General features: G+C 43.6%; 1 protein-coding gene across 1 annotated transcript in view; it reads left to right on the forward strand.

Moving 5' to 3' along the window:
- Positions 1-23784, forward strand: part of LOC126469995 (uncharacterized) — a 501305-nt gene that overhangs the window by 109984 nt on the left and 367537 nt on the right. The window contains exon 3 of the mRNA XM_050097449.1: positions 7869-8077. Coding sequence (XP_049953406.1) covers positions 7869-8077 — 209 coding nt within the window. The remainder of the gene's footprint in view (positions 1-7868; positions 8078-23784) is intronic.

A 23784-nucleotide genomic window follows, 5' to 3' on the forward strand; every position in this document is an offset into this window, starting at 1 on the left:
TTGCAAATATCTGCGAGTCGTGTAACTGAGGTGGGACGTGGGGACCGGCCCGGTATTCACCTAGGGAGATGTGGAAAACCGCCTAAAAACCACATCCAGGCTGGCCAGCACACCGCCCCTTCGTCGTTAATCCGCTAGGCGGATTCGATCCGGGGCCGGCGCGCCTACCCGAGTCCAGGAAGCAGCGTGTTAGCGCTCTCGGCAACCCTGGCGGGTCTGTCTATAAACGTCCACATGAGGACTAATTTCTCTGATTTTCTGGTGGTTGTCATTTGGTGAGACTAGTATGAGAGAAAATAATACACTGTCGGCTCTTCGTCGAACATACTCTCACGTAATTTCAACAGTAGCCCTCTCCGAGATAGACAACGTCCTTCATGTAGCAACTGCACTGGAGGTCGTTGAGCATCTCTGCAACGCACATGTGCCGAATAAACGATTCTGTAACGAAATCTGCCGGTCTTCCTTGGATCTTCTCTATCTCTTCTGCTAGTCCTTCCTGATGAAGTCGTAGACTGATGAACAGTATTCAGGAATCGATCAACAAATGTTCTGTGAGCCACTTCTTGCGTGGATGAGTTAAATTTCCTTAAGATTCTTTCAATGAACCTCTACATGACTTCTGATTTTACTACAATTAACGTTGTATGGTCCTTCTGCTTAAGTTCGCTCCGGAAAGTTACTTCAAGGTTGCTACTGTTTCCAATAAGTTTTCACCAATAGCGTAATTGAACAGTAATGCAGCTCTTCACCTATTTACGCGCAGTATGTTACATTTCTTTAACTTTAGGGTCAATTGCCAGTCCTTGCACCAATCGTCAGTCCTCCGCAGGTCTTTCTGCATTTCGTTATAGTTTTGTAGCGTTATAACCTTTCTGTAGACAAGAGCATCGTCTGCAAAAAGCCTCATGGAAGTTATCCTGTAAATCATTTATACAGAGTTATTCATGAGTACCTCTGGGGTTTCAGAAGACGACTGCCTGAAAAACTATGACACATGCTGAAAAATGATACATACTAGTGGACAGAGTATCTATCCAAATTTCGATTCGTAATACAATCCGTAGTGTAATTGCAGAGCGCGCCGATAGAGGACAGGCGTGTCAGAACATGTAGACAAATCATCCGCTCCCTATAGTAGCATCGACTTAGTTAGCGCCTACAGATAGGCAACCCATTGAACAGTTGGACAAAGCGACCTACGTTGCACCTTTCCAAAGCAGCGTGTATTGACGTTTGCTGAGTCACAAAAAATACCCATAATAAGAACCTGTAACGTGGGTTAAAAACATGGAGACATTCTCTACCCACTGATATGTGTCTATCTTCTGTACGTCTTTTAGTTTTCACACAGTGGTCTTCTGAAGTCCTGGAGGTGCTTATGAATAACACTATATATAGTGTAAACAGTTAAGGCCCTACAACATTCCCAGAAACCTGAAAGGTGGAAGCAATGTATAAAGGGTCTATATAAAGGTAACAAACTTGAGAAATAGTTTACAGAAAGAGTAGAAGAGGTATGTGAAGGTCAGATGGGAGATATAACACTGTGAGAAACATCTGAGAGAGTACTGACAGTCGAAACAAGGCCAGTGGAGTAGATCGCATGCCCTCGGAATTGTTCATATCCTTGACAAAGCCAGCCACAAAAAAATTAGTTCACATGGAGTGCAAGAGCTGTGAAATACCTTCATACTTCAGGAATAATGTAATATTTCCGGTTCCAAAGAAGGCAGGCGCTGGCAGATGTGAATACTACCGAATCATCAGTTTAATACATTATGGATACAAAATATTGACACGAATTGTTTACAGGAGAATGGAAAAACTGGTAGAAGCCAATCTCAGGGAAGACCAGTTTGTGTTCCGGAGAAACGTAGAAACACGCGGGACAGTACTCACCCTGCGACTTACCCGAAAAATTAGGTTGTAGAAAACTCTTGAAGGTATTAAGGTTAGAATACGCGAAACGAAAGTTCATATACAATTTGTACAGAAACGAGGCTGCAGTTACAAGAGTCGAAGACACGAAAATAAGAAGGAAGGGAGATTGGGTTTCACGTCCCGTCAATATCGAGTTCATTAGAGACGGAGCACAAGCTCGGATTGTCCCAAGAATAGGGAAGAAAATCGGCCGTGCCCTATCAAAGGAATCATACCGGCAATTGCCTAGAGGGATAAAGGGAAATCACGGGAAATTTAAATCTGGAGAGCTGGACGCGGGTTTGAAATGTCGTCTTCCCGAATGCGAGTTCAGTGTGCTAACCACTGCGCCACCTCGGTCGATGACACGAAAGGAAAGCCACCATAGTTGAGAATGGAGTGGGACAGGGTTGTGGTCTTTCCCCGGTTCAATCTGCACATTGAGAAAGACATGAAAGAAACCAAGAAGAAAACTGAAGAGAGAACTGAAGGTCAGAACTTTGAGGTTTGCTGACGACATTGGAATTCTGTCAGAGAGAGCAGAAGAGTAGTTGAACGGAATAGATGGTGTCTTGAAAAGAAGTTATGAAGTGAACATCACCAATAATAAAATAAAGATAATGGAATGTAGCCGAACTATATCAGGTGATGCTGAGGGTGATTAGATTAGGAAATGAGACACTAAAAGTAGTAAATGAATTTTGTTATTTGACAGCAAAATTACTGATGATAGCCGAAGTATGGAAGATGCATACTAACAGCAGCAAATAAAGCATTTTTTAAAAAGAGCAATTCTTTAACATGGAATATAAATTTAAGTATTAGGAAGTCTTATCCGATGGCATTTGTCTAGAATGTAGCCTTGTACAGAAGTGAAACGCGGACCACAGACAGTTCATAAATGATGAAGATAGAAGCTTTTGAAACGTAGTGCTCTAGGAGAATGGATAGACGAGTCGATCGAATAACATACGAAGAGGCTCTGAATCGAACTGGGGAAAAAATAATTTAATAGTTCTAATTGACTAAAAGAAGGGATCGATAGGCAGGACACATCCAGGGGCAGCAAGAAAATGTAAATATGGTAATGGAGGGGAGTGAGGGTGGGTAAAAACTGTACAGGAAGACAAATGTTTGAATACGGTAAGCAGATTCAGATGGATGTAGGTTTCAGTAGTTGCGCAGAAATGAAGAGGTTTGTGCAGGACAGACTGGTATGGAGACCTGCATGAAACCAGTCTTCGGACTGGAGTCAACAACAACACTCTATTTTGTAAAGTGCAGAAACCGCACAACAGTTGCTTAATCCACAATATTTTATTGTGTACAAGACCGGTTTCGGAACGCTTAAAGTTCCATCATATGATGTAAAAAAGAAAATCACTCAACCATCTGGCGTCATTCTCACCCAATGTTTACCAAGCGAGGTGGCGCAGTGATTAGCGCATTGGACTCGCATTCGAGAAGACGACGGTTCAAACCAGCGTCCGGTCATCCAGATTTAGATTTTCCGTGATTTCCCTAAATCGCTCAAGGCAGATGCCGGGATGGTTCCTTTGAAATAGCAGGCCGATTTCCTTCCACATTCTTGACATAATCTGAGCTTGTGCTTCCTCTCTAGTGTCCTCTACGTCGACGGGACGTTAACCCAATCTTCCTTCCTGTCTCCTCCTTCGTCTCAATGTAGTCATGCAACCAAAGGTTATATGTCAAAATGGTAAAAGTGACACATATTCCATAAAAACTGCTACCCCGTGCTGCGCAGCGGGGAACACAAACAGTAAAACTACATTGAACAGTCAAACAAAGTGGTACACCCGCCTAATATCGTGTAGGGCCCCCGCGAGCACGCAGAAGTGCCGCAATACGACGTGGCATGGACTCGACTAATATCTGAAGTAGTGCTGAAGAGAATTGATACCATATATCCTGCAGGCCTGTCCATAAATCCGTAAGAGTACTAGGGGGTGGAGAGCTCTTCTGAACAGCTCGTTGCAAGACAGCCCAGATATGCTCAATAATGTTCATGTCTGGGACGTTTGGTGGGCAGCGAAAGTGTTTAAACTCAGTACAGTGTTCCTGGAGCACCTCTTTATCACTTCTGGACGTGTGGGGTGTCACAGTGTCCTGCTGGCATTGCCAAAGTCCGTCGGAAAGCACAATGGACATGAACGGATACTTGTCAGAGTCGTATCTAGACGTATCAGGGTTCCCATACCACGCCAACTGCGCACGTCCCACACCATTACAGGGCCTCCTCCAGCTTAAACTGTCCCCTGCTGATATGCAGTGTCCATGGATTCATGAGGTTGTCTCCATACCTGTACACGTCCATCCGCTCGATGCAATTTGAAACGAGACTCGTCCGACCAGGCAACATGTTTCCAGTCATCAACAGTCCAATGTCGGTGTTAACAGGCCCAGGCGAGGCGTAAAGTTTTGTGTCGTGCAGTCATCAAAGGTACACGAGTGGGCCTTAGGCTCCGAAAGGCCGTATCGATAATGTTTCGTTGAATGATTCGTTTGCTGACAATTGTTGATGGCCCAGCGTTGATATCTGTAGCAATTTACGGAAGAGTTGCCCTTCTGTCCCGTTGAAGGATTCTCTTCAGTCGTAGTTGATCCCGCTCTTGCAGGCTCTGTTTCGGGCCGCAGCGATGTCAGAGATTTGACGTTTTACCGGATCCCTGATATTCACGGTAAACTCGTGAAATGGTCGTACGGAAAAGTTCTCACTTCATCGCTACCTCGGAGATGCTGGGTGCCATCACTCGTGCGCCGACTATAACTCCACGCTAAAACTCACCTAAATCTTGGTAACTTGCCATTGTAGCAGCAGTAAGCGATTTGACAAATGCGCCAGACGCTTCTTGTCTGCAGGGTGGTCCATTGACAGTGACCGGGCCAAATATCTCACGAAATAAGCATCAAACGAAAAAAACTAAAAAGAACGAAACTCCTCTAGCTTGAAGGGGGGCCGGCCGCGGTGGTCTAGCGGTTCAGGCGCTCAGTCCGGAACCGCACGACTGCTACGGTCGCAGGTTCGAATCCTGCCTCGGGCATGGATGTGTGTGATGTCCTTAGGTTAGTTAGGTTTAAGTAGTTCTAAGTTCTAGGGGACTGATGACCACAGATGTTAAGTCCCATAGTGCTCAGAGCCTTGAAGGGGGAAACCAGATGGCGCTATGGTTGGCCCGGTAGATGGCGCTGCCGTAGGTCACACGGATATCAACTGCGTTTTTTTAAATAGGAACCCACATTTTTATTACATATTGGTGTAGTACGTAAATAAATATGAATGTTTTAGTTGGACCGCTTTTTTCGCTTTGTGATAGATAGCGCTGTAATAGTCACAAACGTATAAGTACGTGGTATCACGTAACATTCCTCCAGTGCGGACAGTATTTGCTTCGTGATACATTACCCGTGTTAAAATGGACCGTTTACCAATTCCGGAAAAGGTCGATATCGTGTTGATGTATGGCTATTGTGATCAAAATGCCCAACGCGCGTGTGCTATTTATGCTACTCGGTATCCTTGACGACATCATCCAAGTGTCCGGGCCTTTCGCCGGATAGTTACGTTATTTAAGAAAACAAGAAGTGTTCAGCCAGATGTGAAACGTCAACCACGACCTGCAACAAATGATGATGCCCAAGTAGGTGTTTTAGCTGTTGTCGCGGTTAATCCGCACATCAGTAGCAGACAAATTGCGCGAGAATCGGGAATCTCAAAAACGTCGGTGCTGAGAATGTTACATCAACATCGACTGCACCCGTACCATATTTCTAGGCAACAGGAATTGCATGGCGACGACTTTGAACGTCGTGTACAGTTCTGCCACTGGGCATAATAGGAATTAAGGGACGATGACAGATTTTCTGTACGCGTTCTATTTAGCGACGAAGCGTCATTCACCAACAGCGGTAACGTAAACCGGCATAATATGCGCTATTGGGCAACGGAAAATCCACGATGGCTGCGACAAGTGGAACATCACCGACCTTTGCGGGTTAATGTATGGTAAGGCATTATGGGAGGAAGGATAATTGGCCCCCATTTTATCGATGGCAATTTAAATGGTGCAATGTATGCTGATTTCCTACGTAATGTTCTACCGATGTTACTACAAGATGTTTCACTGCATGACAGAATGGCGATGTACTTCCAACATGATGGATATCCGGCACATAGCTCGCGTTCTCGGAAATGATAAGTTCACAAAGGTGCATGTACTACAGTGGAACAACCGAAATAAAATGTTCAAACGTACCTATGTTCAGTATTTTAATTTAAAGAACATACCTCTTACCAACTGTTCGCCTAAAATTGTGAGCCATATGTTTGTGACTGTTAGAGCGCCATCTGTCACAAAGCGAAAAAAGTGGTCCAACTAAAACATTCATATTTCTTTACGTACTACACGAGTATGTAATAAAAATGGGGGTTCCTATTTAAAAAACGCAGTTCATATCCGTTTGACGTATGGCAGCGCCATCTAGCGGGCCAACCATAGCGCCATCTGTTTTCCCCCTTCAAGCTAGACGAATTTCGTACTTTGTAGTTTTTTCGTTTGACGCTTATTTCGTGAGATATTTAGCCCAGTCACGATCAATGGATAACCCTGTATATATAGGCGTTGCCGACCGCAGCGCCGTATCCTGCCTGTTTACATATGTCTGTATTTGAATACGCATTCCTATACCAATTTCTTCGGCACTTCAGTGTATGTACTAATAAATACTTGCTGTGAGTTTAAGAAGAACCTCCCCCCCCCCCTCACTCCTGAGACCCTGCACCTCATCCTTGCCTCTTTCCTTCCCTCATCCTTCTCTACCTGGCCCTTTTCTGCGCGCCCCCCGCCCTTCTCCCTCCTTCCTGCCCCTTTCCTCCCTTCTCTCTCATCTTCTTGCGCCTGGCAGATCCTCCGTTTTGATCATCGTCAGTGTACCACGTCAGTGATGTGTTTAGTGCTGTTTCTCCTATGCGTCGAGAGGTGTGATTTTAATTGTATGCTGGCCTAGTACTTAGTGTTACTGTGTGTGTTTGTTATGTGCTACGCCATCTGTCGATAGTTTTATGCTCCAGTCGTACTGCGCCTTGTGTTCTTTTAATTGTCCCAGTGTGTGGTTTTTTGTGTGCGCTACTTTTTTACCGTTTTTATTTCCATTTTACAGTCGCCCCTTTTTTGTCTATTGTCTTCCATGACGTTCCCCCTTTGTTATATCTATGTTCACTATGTTGTCTCCTTTGTTATTTTTAAATACCTTCTATTGTTTGTTCTATGTCTTTCGGCTGAAGAGCAGCGCATATGCTGCTGCCAGCCCGCCCCGATGGGGAATTGAAATACAATAAAGGAAAAAAAGGAAGAACAATACTCGGTTGAGGTACTCCGTAAATTATCTGTACCTCTAAATACAAACGTAGTCTTCCGCGGCCAGTTTCGCAGTCAATAAACTTTTTCTTGGTTTGTGATATTGTCAATATGTAAAACTACGGACGTTTCAGTCGCTGTTGCAAGTGACCTTGACTATCTGTACCTCTGTCTGTTTGGCCACGTCAAGAATAACATATTTAATTCTGTCTTGTAGAAAGTCCTGATGCAACTACAAATCGCATCCAATACTAGGTGAGCTCGTGTTTTGCTCATAAAACGACAGTGCGGAACTGTATCAAATGTTTGCCCGAAGTCAAGGGGCACAGCATCATCTGAGACACTTTAACATACTCTTATGTCTACCCATATAAAAGAAATATGTAAACATTTTCTAATTTAAAAACAATTTTCAAATTTGACTGGAGAGCGGTAATTACACCTCTTGCAGTTCACTCTCGCCGTTTAGTGGGATGGGATGAAAATTCAGTAAAGTAAAGTTAGAGATGTGCTTAACTGAACGGTTTACTTAGAAGTGTGCTCGAACGTGTCGTGTGGTGGTGCCGGCAGCGTGAGCAGTGCGGGCAACGGCAGCTGCGAGCTGTCGGAGAGCGTGCCGTCGCGCGGCGCGCTCGAGGAGCACCCCGACTACGACGTGTACGTCCGCAAGGAGGAGTGCCGCGTGCTGCCCCGGCCGCCGTCGCCGCCGCCTCCGCCCGCCTACCCCGACTACGACCACGACCACGGCCTCGACCTGCCGCACGACCGTTTCGACAACGGTGAGCCACACATGCTTAATTAGCACTTTGTACTGCTGTTTTTCGATAACAGAACCTGTAACACTATGGAAGAACTAACACAAATTTTATCACATAATTAGTTATTTTGTCACACGTTCCATAAATCAATTTAACGTTTCCTTATCCAAATGGTATCGAACGAGCCAGTTTACAGAATGTGTATACATGATCAACATTAATGAACACGAAATATGTAATCACTTACGGCTTACAAATTTTCCGGGAAGAAATCAAGGTGAGACTGTAAAAAGTGAATTTTAAGCAACATTCTACACCCCATGTTCTTATAGTTGTCTAACAGATCATTCACAATGGTAACATGGTTTTTGTCTTTTCTGTTACCCAAAAAGCCCTTCACAATTGATTTAAAATAAGAACAAGCATCTAATTAAATATCTGTGAGTTTGGTACCAAAGGCTGGATCTTTCAGCAATTTTCTTATTTGTGGTTCAACAAATATATCCTCTTTCAGCTTTGCCTCACTTACTCTGGGAAACTTTATGTAATCTTCTTACCATAAACGTTTTATCCAACCTTTGATACCAAACTCACAGATATTTAATTAGATGCTTGGTCTTATTTTAAAGCCGGCCATTGTGGCCGAGTGGTTCTAGGCACTTCAGTCTGGAACCGCGTGACCGCTATGGTCGCAGGTTCGAATCCTGCCTCGGGCATGGATGTTCAAAATGGTTCAAATGGCTCTGAGCACTGTGGGACTTAACTTCTGAGGTCATCAGTCCCCTAGAACTTAGAACTACTTAAACCTAACTAACCTAAGGACATCACACACATCCATGCCCGAGGCAGGATTCGAACTTGCGACCGTAGCGGTCGCGCGGTTCCAGACTGTAGCGCCTAGAACCGCTCGACCACTCCGGCCGGCGGCATGGATGTGTGTGATGTCCTTAGGTTAGTTAGGTTTAAGTAGTTCTAAGTTCTAGTGGACTGATGACCTCAGATGTTACGTCTCATAGTGCTCAGAGCCATTTTTTTCTTATTTTAAAGCAACTGTGAAGGGCTTTTTGGGTAACAGAAAAGACAAAACTATGTTACCATTGTGAATGATCTGTCAGACAACTATAAGAACATGGGGTGTAGAACGTTGCTTAAAATTCACTTTTTACTGTCTCACCTTGATTTCCTCCCGGAAAATTTGGGAGGCGTAAGCGATGAGCATGGTGAACACTTTCACCAAGACATTCTTACCATGGAACACCGTTACCAAGACCATTGGAGCCCTTCGATGATGGGTGACTACCGCTGGGGTCTTGTTGGGGAGAACGATGAAACGGCAAACAAAAGAAGAGCTTCGTCGTCGCATTTTTCAAAAACCGAAGACGATTAAAGGTGAAAATATCTTCGGAACTAATTTGGACCTTTTATTGGCATCATGCCCATATATACCAAAAAAATAGTATTGATTCCAAACGTTTTAAATGTGTATTTTTGTCTGACTTAATTGTGTCAATTTGCGCTATTATCATTTTTTATTCTGCTGTGTATGTAGGAAATGTGACGTCATAGAGAAAAACTGATTATACCAGCGTATTCAGCACCCCAAAATTAGGTAAATCCACCCATTGACAAACCAGATGCAAAAAAAAAGTTTAAATTTGTTTGCTGGTGTAATCGAGCAGGGCAAGGCAACATGTTGGCACCCTGTATAGCATATTTTGTTATAACGGCACTATGCGGGCGAGCGTTGTCCTGTTGGAAAGGACCCCTGGTACGCTGCCCGTGAATGACAGCACGACAGGTCGTATCACCCGACTGACGTACAAATATGTAGTCAGGGTGCGATGGGTAACCATGAGAGTGCTCCCGCTGTCATATGAAATCGCATCCCAGCGCATAACTCGAGGTGTAGGTCCAGTGTGTCTAGCCCGCAGACAGGTTGGTTGCAAGCCCTGAACTGGCTTCTTTCTACCTAATACACGCCCGTCACTGGCAACGAGGGAGAACCATCTTTCATCAGAAAACACAACAGACCTCCACTTTGCCATCCAATGAACTCTCGCTTGACACCTTTGAAGTCGCAAATGGCGCTGGATTGGGGTCTGTGGAATGCACGCTAAAGGACGTCTGGCTCCCAAATTTCCTTAAAATAATCGGTTTTTAACAGTTCGTTTCGTCACTGTGGTGCCAACTGCCGCTCAAATTGCTGCTGCAGATGCACATACGGTGCGCCAGAGCCATACGCGGAACACGATGGTCTTCCTTCTCGGTAGTGCCATGCGACCGTGCATTCTCCTGACCATCATTACCAGCAATCATGCAGGGGAAGAGTGGGCAAAGTGGTCATACTAAGGAATATTTTTTTTTATCTTGAAGAAAATGTGGTGTTACCGCCAGACACCACGCTTGCTAGGTGGTAGCTTAAATCGGCCGCGGTCCATTTAGTACATGTCGGACCCGCGTGTCGCCACTGTGTGATCGCAGACCGAGCGCCACCACATGGCAGGTCTCGAGATACGGACTAGCACTCGCCCTAGTTGTACGACGACTTTGCTAGCGACTACACTGACGAAGCCTTTCTCTCATTTGCCGAGAGACAGTTGGAATAGCCTTCAGCTAAGTCCATGGCTACGACCTAGCAAGGCGCCATTAGCCTTACATAGTTTGATAGTTATCGTATGAAATGTCTCATCAAGAACGTTGTAAACCAAAGGACTATATAAAAGTTAAGTATTCCCAAAGCAACGTACTTTTCTTGCTACCATTCACTACTTATCCTGTTCCAGAATTCACGCCCGTCTGCGTTAGATAGCGTGGATTTCGGCCTCCTCTATCTACAAGGTGTTGGCACATTTGCCAACACATCAGAAAATAAATAAGAAATAAACTACATATTAACATACGATATCCTACATATTTATATATATATTAGGAAAACACATCACGTGTATGAGGAAAAGTCTGCAATGAAATGCCCACAGTGTGCTCAGAATGTTGGGAGAGATTTCATTCTCAATTTAATCGAGTCTGAATTTGGTGGGGAGAATTTCGCTTACCCAGAATTGGAATCCCATGAAGTTTTAAGCTATTGCTCTACCTTCAGTTTATCTGTTTGTGTTCAAGAGGAAGTTAACAGCGAATGGGGAGACAGCGAAGATGGAGTATTATGGTTTCTGATTGAACGGTTCCGCCGTCTGAGGCTCAGTCTTGCTGTCATACTGAGGAGCAAACCTCCAATCATTTATAATTTCGTCTTTTTTTGTGGAATGGAAGATCTAAATCGCAGTTCACTCATACTCGTGAGACCACTTGAGGAACTACCTGGGTAAATAAGCAGCAAAACTGAAACGCCTGTCTTCAGAGTAGAGTTCAATAGAATGGCTTTCGCTAGTTTCATAATGATTGTTAGTGTAGGGACTACAAGACACAGAACCAAAATGTTCAAATGCGTATGAATTCCTATGGGACCAAACTGCTGAGGTCATCGATATATATATATATATATATATATATATATATATATATATATATATATATATATATATATATATATATAAGGCAATTCTTATTTTGACTTTGTCTTGCTAAATTTTATATATATATATATATATATATTTTTCCTCTAGCCCTACCAAATGGCCACTTTGCCCTTCAGGGTGTGGCAAAGTGGCCATGAGGTGGCCACTTTGCCCAATATAAAATTTAAACTGAATTTGTATAGTAACTGAAAGTGTATTTTCAAAATAAAAACAGTATTACCATCGTAGAAAAAGAAAGTTTCTCACTGAGTTTATTTACAAACGTCACAAATAAAGTCATTGTCTTCTTCTTTACACCCAGCACAAACCTCATGTGCCCATCGTAAACAGCCTGAACACCTTATCCATCCTTCATTTTACCTTGACTTGGAACGTAGGTCCCTGTAGAAAAAGCAATCAGTATCACTCAAGTCACCGTCTGAGTCATTAAACAAAGCATGCTTCGCTGATTTTGATTTCTTTTTCTGCTTACCTTTAACTTTTTCTTTGTTTCCTTCATTCCTCTTCTTACTCCGTTTTTCTTTTTTCAGTTCCAGTTTTACTTTCTTAAGTCTTTCCTTTTCTTCATTTTGTGCTTTTGCGGCTACTTGTTCCATCTTGAAATGGCTTGAGGTCAAAACTGCAGCTGTTCCTTTCTTTTGTCTATTTTCTCGTTTGAAAATATTTGCTTTAGGGATTGGAACAATATCTTGTGGGCTTACAGCAAAAGTATAGGGCCTGTTTGTCTTGGAGATGCTGATTAAATCACATGAAGTGCTGCAATGAGGCAGTGGGCTGGGTTGGCTGTTTGAAACCCTCAATAGTTTTGTAAACTACATACAACACTATTATTTTTCAATGAAAATATATTTTAATTTATGTCGGGCAAAGTGGCCACAGATGTGGCTACTTTGCCCTCTTTTTTTTTTTTTCTTTATTGTTATTTTCAAATCCTTACAAACAGGCAGGCAGTCAGCAGCATGTTACGCCGCTCTTCAGCTATAGAGTAGATAAATAAACAACATAAAGAATACACAGATGTGACATAACGGTGGGTAATAAAACAGTAGACACATAAAGACAAACACGGAGCCGTTTACACTCGACGAGAATCCACACTACAAACTGTTGTCACGATGCACTAACACTGAAGATGGCGATGGTACAGGTGAACGATGGAGTGTGACGGTGAACACTGAACACTAAACACGACGGCACACACGAGACACTGATGGCGGTGATCTCCGGCGCGCAAATGTCCACATAGCGTGTGCGAGTCCGGGGAGGAGGGGGTGGAAGGGTGATGTGGGGGAGAGGGGAGAACAAAGATGCCAATGGCTGAGGAGATGGGGGGAGGAGGAGAGGGACAGGGGAGGGGAAGCCCGGGGGAGGAGTGGGGTTTGCCCTCTTCACGGCATTACATAAATGCCACACTACTGGCTAAACGAATCGAGCAACGCGTTACACAGACACATCATTTTGTAGCCTAAATACACCTCTTTTAAGATGTTACTATCAGTTGCCTACATTATGAATGAACGTTTGGTTATAATAGTTAAATAGACTTACTTTGCACGAAAATATTCAATAACTTTTAAACAAGTGATAAGAACAGTTTCCACCTTCAACACATCTGAGATGGCGTGCCAATGGAATAGATGACGCGTCCGCCGCAGTGTAGCAGCACCGTACAGTGCAGTAACAGCCAGTGGCCACTATTCCCGCAGTGGCCAATATGCCCACCCTTCCCCTACAGCGGTTAAATTTCTGCCAAGTCTTTCTGCAGTATCACAGAAGGAACACCAGCTTCTCGTAGCCCTATAACACGACCTCGTTCAAAGACAGTGAGGTGTTGATAATGGCGTCTTTGTCGCCTTAAACGCATTCTTTACTAACATCAACTCAATACATCCTATCTCAAAGGGAACTAACGGTTACGACCGTCACAGTGTGTATTTGAAGGAAACCTGATTTTCATCCTCATAGCGGCGCTACTAGCGCGAAAATTGAACAGACATCATCTTTCAAATGGAGAAACACGCCTACAAACTTTCATTTATGTCGCACAACTCCTTAGTGTTGCAATTTTTTTTTCTGTCAGTGTATTTCAGTACAATCTTCTCTTGGAATATTCAGTGCGCCAGCAGTATTTCAGTGCTACCTGTAACGACTAACATAGGAGGTCCTTGGAACTACAAACTACCTGGGTGACGTAAACGCATGCAAAAATTCCATAGAACCAACCTCTCCATAGTAAAATCACTGGTCGCAATCAACCTCTATCGGGGTCACATTCACATCTTTAGTGGCTTTATGACGATGAGTTGGAAACAGTTTTTAAACAGGGTAAGCATAGGAGGGTTCTGGTATGAACCATACTTCTCCTGGGCAGGACCATGGTAGAAGTCTTCCTACAAGATCAGTCGCAGACCTGCAAGTACAGTAATTAACTTTGCTCTTGCAGGGACATGGGTGCCTCCTCCAGTGATTCCACCTGTCTTCTTGTTCCAGAGATGTCATATGCAGATTCTGAGTTTGTCCATCCACTGTCAGAGCAAAAATAAGTTCCGCACCTGGAGCCCTCCAGTCAGCACAATGCCAGAAGTCAGAATAGCAGAATAGGGAGACTGCCGCAGCAGAAGCCCCACCCGTGCTAGACAACTCCCGCGCCATCCGCAAACAACAGCATTAACCGTCTTTGTATTGACCGGCCAACCGACCAAGTGCAACACGCGTGGAATTCCATGCCACAAATTGACATCTGGCACCTGTACGACACAATACATTCACGTTTGCATGCTTGCATTCGACATTCTCGTGGTTACGTCGGTTATTAATATACCGACATTTCACATTTGCAATGGCTTACCCGCGCTTGCATTAACCTGCGATCTTGCAATGTTAATCACTTAAATTTGTTTCCTAGACAAATGTATTCCAGGAATTTCGTTACCTTACATTAACTATTTTTTGGTGTTGCTATTTCTTTTTCGTCAGTGTAGTCCAAACAGGGTCTTGATCACCACCAGAATGCTTCTGGAATCTGTATGCAAATTTAACTGAAGGTGGTCCTCTCGCAGGTCAGCCTTCGCGATAATGCTTCCCCTGCTAGGTAGACATATTATCTCCCAACTTCGGAATAGGTTATGAGTCGACGACTGCTTGGGCATTCATTGTCGACTTCAAATCCTCACAAATCCATAACGCTCAGGTCAATTTCTTAACCAAAGTAGTGGAGGCCCCTTTGTCCTATAAGTGCTTGTCTCTTAAAGCAAATGGCACTTTTCTTGCTTTCCAAAACTTAAGAACTACTGATGGTCGCAAGATGATGTGCGCCTCAGAAGCGGTAATACTCATTGTCCGGCCATTAAATAAGGAGGCATATTTTGTAAGGAGGGTTTGTGGATGCGTGATAGTTAGGGAAAACCGTATCTGATGAGCACAATGGTGCACTTCCAAACCCAATTGCTAGAACAGGGCCAATATATTAATAGCGACTACTAGTAGTTTAGCCGTGAATGACCAGCTGTTGTAGCGCTAAATTGTCTAATTTCTACGACGTCTTCGTTTCTGCTATTCCGGTCGCAGGTTCGAATCCTGCCTCGGGCATGGATGTGTGTGATGTCCTTAGGTTAGTGTAGTTGTAAGTTCTAGGGGACTGATGACCTCAGCAGTTAAGTCCCATAGTGCTCAGAGCCATTTGAACCATTTTTTTTCCTGCTATTCTTTAGTTGCATGGGAACTGACAAAATGTCGGTGACTCGAGCTTCCAGTGTGTAGGCAAGTTGATGATCGTTGCGCAGGATCCTGTACCTATTTGGCACTTGATGGAAGTTGTATAAATGAACATGTCCAAATGCAATATACCGGTCTAAGTGAGCTATACATCCTGAACTTGAAGCACATCCATACCTGATCCCAGAACTTCGGTCTCGCTATCAAATCTTTTGTCCCTAAGACGTATGCTGTCTACGTTTATTTTGGTAGCAAATTTGCACACTTCTGCCTTGTGGTCCGACTTTGTACAAAATGTACATCTCACGTTCCGAAAATAACATTGCTGCCTTTGATGAGTAATGAAAAAAAATACATGACCAAACTTCCTTGAAACATGGGCGCCCGAGAGCTCTTGAGAGTAGCTGGTTGTGTCCTGCGGGAACGTGTTTGCAGGGTGTCGTCGGCGGCCTGGTTTGTGCGTGGCTGATGGGTGGAAAGCACCTTTGACGTGTGCTGTATGGCCACCAAGTATCTCATCGTTTGCTTGAATGCCCGAATGTGTAGATAAGATGCTGACAAATCTTTCAGTTTGAGTAAATCGTTCCAAAGTCCCTCGTCCAGCGGATGCACAAGGATCAAGTTATGCACCAAATAATCTTCATAAGATAGTTTACACTTCGATCTGGCACATTGAAATCGACATTCCTGAGAAAGGTCTTGTAACTGCTCTTTCCGTTCGCGGTATGTTTGGCCATTCTTTCTGTGACAGCTGAAGAACTTGTGGTGGACAGCGGTCACATGGATCTGGGAATCAGGACAATCCGTTAATTTAGACTTCAGTTGCTCATACGATAAGTCATGGGGTGCCACCTCGGGATTTAACTGTTGAAGCAGTCTATAAATCTCGGCATCCGAATAGGCTAATAAAAAGACCCGTTGATGGGTATCACCTGTGGGTCTGTGTGCAATGAACTGTTATTCAAGGCATCCAGTATAGTTCGCTCTGGGTTTTACCTTCTTGTCAAACGCAGGGATCCCAGCGGGGTCAGGGATTTTCTCTGCCTCGTGATGACTGGGTGTTGTATGATGTCCTTAGGTTAGTTAGGTTTAAGTAGTTCTAAGTTCTAGGGGACTGATGACCATAGTGCTCAGAGCCATTTGAACCAAATACAGGGAATGGCGGTGGCACTGGCCGGAGCCGTTTGAACATGAAGTCGATCCGTGAGAGACGATCGGTGTCCTCCAGTGTCATGTTGATGCTACCTTCTCCAGCAGCAATTACTGGGCTTGCTGCATGTTTTGGCACGAACACGTTTGGAAAACTGTCCGAGTAGCGCTGACTACGATAGGAACTGCCAGAAATTCAGTCTTTTGTATTTAAACCCTCGTCACTGTTGACCGTGATGACCTTACGCGGGCGCCGGGGTTCCCGGGCTCGATTCCCGGCGGGGTCAGGGATTTTCTCTGCCTCGTGATGACTGGGTGTTGTGTGACGTCCTTAGGTTAGATACGTTTAAGTTGTTCTAAGTTCTAGGAGACTGATGACCATAGCTGTTAAGTCCCATAGTGCTCAGAGCCATTTGAACCATTTGACCTCACGCGGGTTCATAAGACCAAACAAGATTTCCAAGTATACGTAAAACCATAAACTCTTTATTTTAGTTAACATAAAACTAATGATTTACAAGTAACGTCCGCAATTGCATAAAATTATCAAGATCAAATAAATTACCTTCTTGACACTGCATAATTGTCTCATATAGGTAGTATCAAATACACTAACACTTGAAGTGAATACGACCACGACAGATTTCAATCACCGCAGGGTGTTTAATAGCATACGTTACAACGAACTTCTCACCCCGTTTCCTATACTCAAATATCTCAAGTATATTGTTCTCCTCGCGTTATTTTTTCTGATTGTCTGGTAGCGTCTGTGAAGCAGACTGACCTTGGTTAGACTTTATCTGTCTTACATACCTCCTAAAACCGTAATCGCGAACCCATACTACAATATTTGCTCTTTTAACGCTATATTGAACCGTAACACACTCTTTGATTATTCTTGGCCGGCCGGAGTGGCCGAGCGGTTCTAGGCGCTTCAGTCTGGAACCGCGAGACCGCTACTGTCGCAGGTTCGAATCCTGCCTCTGGCATGGATGTGTGTGATGTCCTTAAGTTAGTTAGGTTTAAGTAGTTCTAAGTTATAGGGGACTGATGACCTCAGATGTTAAGTCCCATAGTGCTCAGAGCCATTGATTATTCTTGACGGCGTGTTTCCCTAATTAAAATTTAATTTTGCTATCGAAGCACTTCTGAAGTGTTTAGTAGGCAAGTTATTGGGTCGTTGTACTTAGTAATCGAGTATTCGAAACAAATCCCTGCTCACCTTCATTTCTGTTTTCCACTAAACATGGTGACTGCAGCCACCACTTGAACAGGAACTGTGACTAAATTCACCTTGAGAAATTTTTCTTTAAATTTAAAGCTTCTGTTTGCTATATAAGCTCCTCAGGCTCTGAAGGAACGAGTTTTGAAAGATAAATTTGTTCATTCAAATTGGAACAGTTACTCAGGCTAGCTTTTAATGATGTTAAAACTTTCTTCTGAGAAGCGGAATGAAACTGACAAGATATTAATTTAATTCTTATCAGTACCTCAAGTCTTTTCAAAAAAACTGTTTAAAGTTAATGCTTATCATTTGAAGAAAGGTAATATACTCTTAAGAGCTTAAGAAAATTATTTTTACTCAAACGATGTAGCAACGCGACCCATCAAAAATGCATAACACACAACTACTACTGTAGCTATTGTTACGATCATCATCGTAACATTTGAACGTAAGATTTAAGGAAAAGAAATGAACTTTGAAATCAAACAGTAACACTCTATAGTTATAAATGAAAATATATTGAGAAAAAACTCATTTGGTCACAGAACGAGTGAAATTAAGTCTGCCTCTCCTTCACAAAAGCTTACCTTGTTATGTGCAGTGCAGTTCAGGATGTGGTGTAAAACACGTCTGCAAATTCTTCATTTCTCTGGTTAAAACGAAAGGATAATGACGTCACCAGTGCTGCCCGTATTCAGCGTACTTGAAGCAAAGTTGTGTTACCACTGCAAGTCTATTTGCTGTTGTGTTCTTCAGTCAAAGGACTGGTTTGATGCAGCTCTCCACGCTACTCTATCTTGGGCAAGCCTCTTCATCTCCGAGTAACTACTGCAACCTACACCCTTCTAAATCTGCTTAGTGTATTCATCTATTGGTCTCACTCTACGATTTTTACCCTCCACGATTTCCTCCAGTACTAAATTGTTGATCCCTTGACGCATCAGACCCTGTCCTACCAATCGCTCCATTCTTCTAGTCAAGTTCTGCCATAAATTCCTCTTCTCCCCAGTTCTATTCAGTACCTCCTAATTAGCCGCGTGATCTACCTATCTAATCTTCAGCATTCTTCTGTAGCATCACATTTCAAAAGCTTCTATTCTCTTCTTATCTAAACTGTTTATCGTCCATGTTCCACGTGCATACATGGCTACACTGCATAAAAATACTTTCAGAGAAGACTTCCTGACACTTAAATCTATACTCGATGTTAACAACTTTTTCTTCTTCAGAAACGCTTTCCTTGCCATCGCCAGTCTACATTTTATATCCTCTGTACTTCGACCATCTTCAGTTACTCTGCTGCCCAAATAGCAAAACTCATCTACTACCTTAAGTGTCTCATTACTACTTTAAGTGTCTCATTTCCCAATCTAATTCCCTCAGCATCACCTGATTTAATTCGACTACATTCCACTATCGTCGTTTTGCTTTTGTTGATGTTTATCTCATATCCTCCTTCCAAGACAATGTCCATTCCGTTCAACTGTTGTTCCAAGTCCTTTGCTGTCTCTGACAGAATTACAATGTCATCAGCAAACCTCGAGGTTTTTGTTTCTTTTCCCTGAATTTATTTCCTACTCCAAATCCTTTGGTTTCCTTTACTACGTGTTCAGTATACAGATGGAACAACATAGAGGATAGGCTACAATCCTATCTCACTCCCGTCGCAACCATTGCTTCCCTTTCGTGCCCCTTGACTCTTGTAACTGCGGTGGTGGTGGTGGTGGTTAGTGTTTAACGTCCCGTCGACAACGAGGTCATGAGAGACGGAGCGCAAGCTCGGGTTAGGGAAGGATTGGGAAGGAAATCGGCCGTGCCCTTTCAAAGGAACCATCCCGGCATTTGCCTGAAACGATTTAGGGAAATCACGGAAAACCTAAATCAGGATGACCGGAGACGGGATTGAACCGTCGTCCTCCCGAATGCGAGTCCAGTGTGCTAACCACTGCGCCACCTCGCTCGGTCTTGTAACTGCCCTGTGGTTCCTGTACAAATTGTAAATAGCCTTTCGCTCCCTGTATTTTACCACTGCCACCTTCAGAATTTGAAAGAGAGTATTTCAGTCAACATTGTCAAAATCTTTCTATAAGTCTACAAATGCTTTAAATGTAGCTTTGTCTCTCCTTAACCTATCTTCTAAGATAATTCGTAGGGTCTATATTGCCTCGCTCGTTCCTTCATTTCTACGGAATACAAACTGATCTTCCCTGAGGTCAGCTTCTGCCAGTTTTTCCATTCGTCTGTAAAGAATTCGTGCTATTATTTTGCAACTGCGACTTATTAAACTGATAGTTCGGTAATTTTCACACCTGTCAGCCCTGCTTTCTTTGGAATTGGAATTGTAATCCATTACTGAGCCCTATAAGTCTTGTACTCATAGCTAATAATTAGCAGAGACGCAGTTTAATGCAGAAGTATTAATAAGCGTTTTCCAGTAATATTTTGTGCTGGTGTTCGCTCAAAGAGTAAAGGTTTAACGAGCGCACCAAGAAACAAGAACTTTCACTTTCAGTGCTGTCTGGCTATATCCGCCCTTTCCAGACTGCCTGAGGTAAACTTTTTTCCATGTGAAAGATGTTATCAAAACGGAATGCAACACGGTCAACTTTTCCACTATCTCAACATTGTCTCTTCGGTTCTGCCTACTTCGCCTTTTCCCTTGTAGAAAAGAGCGGAAAGGTCAACTGTAAGAGCAGGGCCTCCTTCAGCCTAATGACTTCCTTCTTTCTTGTGCATCGTCTTACACTTTTTGCAATAATAATTGATAACAAATTCTGAATGTACTCAGAAAGAACATAATCGATTTGTTTTGTCTTTTTACTTGAAGCGCAATAATTTAATTGTGTGCTCTATTTATCATTGTAATTAAAGCTTTACAAAATGTATTAAGTAGGCACATCAGATTTCGACAACACATTACACATTAACAGAGTTCTTTACGCAGTCCAAAAACAGAATGGCCCAATCTTAGATAGCAGTCCTTAGATCTTAGATAGACAGTGACAGAAGTCAATAACAACCAGCGGATATCAAGTCCTGATGTCCAGAATTCACCGGAGGCCAATGTCACGAGGGAGGGGGGGAGGGCTGCAAAGGCGTAATTTCGAGGTTTGTGAGGTGGTTGTAACTACTCGCTCATTGGTTGATGGCTGCCTGTATACAGATCTGAACTAAACTAAACTCCGTCCGAACAGGCCTTGGGAGGCCTAACGGTACCGACCGGCCGCCGTGTCATCCTCAGCGGATACGGAGGGGCATGTGGTCAGTACACCGCTCTCCCGGCCGTATGTCAGTTTACGAGACCGGAGCCGCTGCTTCTCCGGCAAGTAGATCCTCAGTTTGCCTCACAAGGACAGCGCTCGGCAGACCGGATGGTTACCCATCCAAGTGCTAGCCCAGCCCAACAGCCCTTAACTTCGGTGATCTGAAGTAAACCGGTGTTACCACTGCGACAAGGGCGTTGGCTTTATACAACTTCGCTGGATGTATATGATTCGATCTACTTGCTGACACATGATAAGGCAGAAGCATGTGGTGCCAAGTTCACTGAGCCACTAGTGGTTGGTTGTTTCGGGGAAGGAGACCAGACAGCGAGGTCATCGGTCTCATCGTATTAGGGAAGGACGGGGAAGGAAGTCGGCCGTGCCCTTTGAAAGGAACCATCCCGGCATTTGCCTGGAGCGATTTAGGGAAATCACGGAAAACCTAAATCAGGATGGCCGGACGCGGGATTGAACCGTCGTCCTCCCGAATGCGAGTCCAGTGTCTAACCACTGCGCCACCTCGCTCGGCGAGCCACTAGTGCTTGACTTGTACACGAAAACAGTACGGTGCTGATTTTGTCCGCCGGAAATATTTACGTGTTGCTTCACCCTGCAGGCCGGGTGTTTCTGTAACCTATTCGCCGTGCCCGCGTTGCTGGCGTTTGGAGTGTGCCCATTCAGCATGTTTAAGATTAACGTCTGCATTACACATGTTGATAGTGTTACAATATAGGGAAAATATTGTTAGCAGACCACCAAAGCTGCTAGTAATTTTTGAGCGCAAAATTACATTTTTGTCTATAGTCCATGTTAAATGAGTCCAGCTACGAGAAAACTGGACGACGTAGTTTCGTATCAGTCCATGGGAAGGCTTTTATTGTTTGATAACTACTATAGTTTTTAACCGTGCATATCTCTATCTCGATTTCCAAATTTTTACCACGTATGATAAACTGGGTCCTGGTATCTAGGTAATAGTGTGCCAATGTGGAGTCAGCTGTCTGCAGATAACTGCTTTGATTCACCTGTAGTGTAGCACAGAGTAATATCCTGGTTTTTATCTATAATGTCAACTACGTATCTTACAAACATCTTTTACACGCCATTTATGTTCGTGGATATTTTTTTGTCTTGATAATAAAATATATTTTTATCAGGTGTCAGTGTTGTTGGAAAGATTTGCAATTTTTCCTAACATTTCAAAAAAAATGTTCAAATGTGTGTGAAATCTTATGGGACTTAACTGCTAAAGTCATCAGTCCCTAAGCTTGCACACTACTTAACTAAATTATCCTAAGGACAAACACACACACCCATGCCCGCGGGAGGACTCGAACCTCCGCTGGGACCAGCCGCAGAGTCCATGACTGGAACGCCTTGGACCGCTCGGCTAATTCCGCGCGGCTAACATTACAGATATTTGCTATCTTAATGGACAGTTTCCTAACACATGGCAAAAGTCTGTGGTTTCTGTTAAACGTCTGGGTCAGAACTAATGGATACAATAATGTTTCACAGTTTTATTAACCTCTTTTTCCTCATAGGGTATCACCAATGAATGTCAACCAATAACTGATTCTTAAGACTTATGTAATGTTATTATGTTCTAGTTGCTCGGAAATCTTATAAGGGTTGGGACAAAAAACAAGTGGTGAATAATGATACGAAGAGCAGACTCTTTGTATGGGTTAAAACTCAAAGAAGATGATGGTATGAAGTAGTCAGTAACTCGCGTATTTTGAACCAGTGTATTCATATCTGAATGTTTATATATATGTCCTTGAAGTGAATCATTCTAGCTCCTGTTCGATATCTGATTGATCGTACATTCTTTATTAAACTCTTCAACGCAAATTCGTTGCTTGGCTGTATGTGTCCGCAGTACATCGTCTGCACAGTGTTCAGATGGTTGAAATGTATGAATTTTTTCATAAAGAATTCTACTACAAACGAGAACGGTGGAAAACCTTCTTTCCCATCAACTTGTTGATAGTGTGTGTGACATAATTCTCGTTTCACCGAATATATACGGAATTATTCCATAATTCCAGAAGTGTTGCCGGAGCAGGATGTTGTGCACAAACCGACCACTCGATTCTGTCCCATAAATGCTTGATGGGATTCATATCGGGTGATTGGGTGGTCAATTCATTCGCTCGAAATGATCAGAATATTCTTCAAACCAATCCGGAACAATTGTGGCCCGGCTATATGACATTCTTTCTTGGCAACATGAAGTCCATAAATGGTTACAGACGGTCTCCAAGTAGCCAAACATAACCAACGGTCACTGACCGGTTCAGTTGGAGCAGAAGGTCTAGCTCATTCCGTGTAAACACAGCCCTCAACGTTATGAGGCCACCAACAGCTTGCACAGTAACTTGTTGACAACTTGGATCCATAGCTTCGTGAGGTATACGCCACAGTCGAACCTTACCATCAGCTCCTGAAATCGGGACTCATCTGACCAGGCCACGGCTTTTTAGTCGTCTAGGGTCCAACCCAAATGGTCACGAGCCCAGGAGAGGCGCTGCAGGCGATGTCGTGCTGTTGGCAAAGGCACTCCCGCACGTAGTTGCTGCCATAGCCCATTAATGCCATATTTCGCCGCACTGTCCCAACGAATACGTTCGTCGTATGTCCCGCATTGGTTTCGGCCGTTATTTTACACAGTGTTGCTTGTCTGTTACCACTGACAACTCTACACAAACGCCGCTGCTGTCGGTCGTTAAGTGAAGGCCGTCGGCTACAGTGTTGTCCATGGTGACAGGTAATGCCTGAAATTTGGTAGTCTGGGAACTCTCTTCGCACTGGGGATCTCGGAATATTGAATTACCTAAC

Source organism: Schistocerca serialis, chromosome 3 (assembly GCF_023864345.2).
Source record: "Schistocerca serialis cubense isolate TAMUIC-IGC-003099 chromosome 3, iqSchSeri2.2, whole genome shotgun sequence".
Classification (NCBI taxonomy): domain Eukaryota; kingdom Metazoa; phylum Arthropoda; class Insecta; order Orthoptera; family Acrididae; genus Schistocerca; species Schistocerca serialis.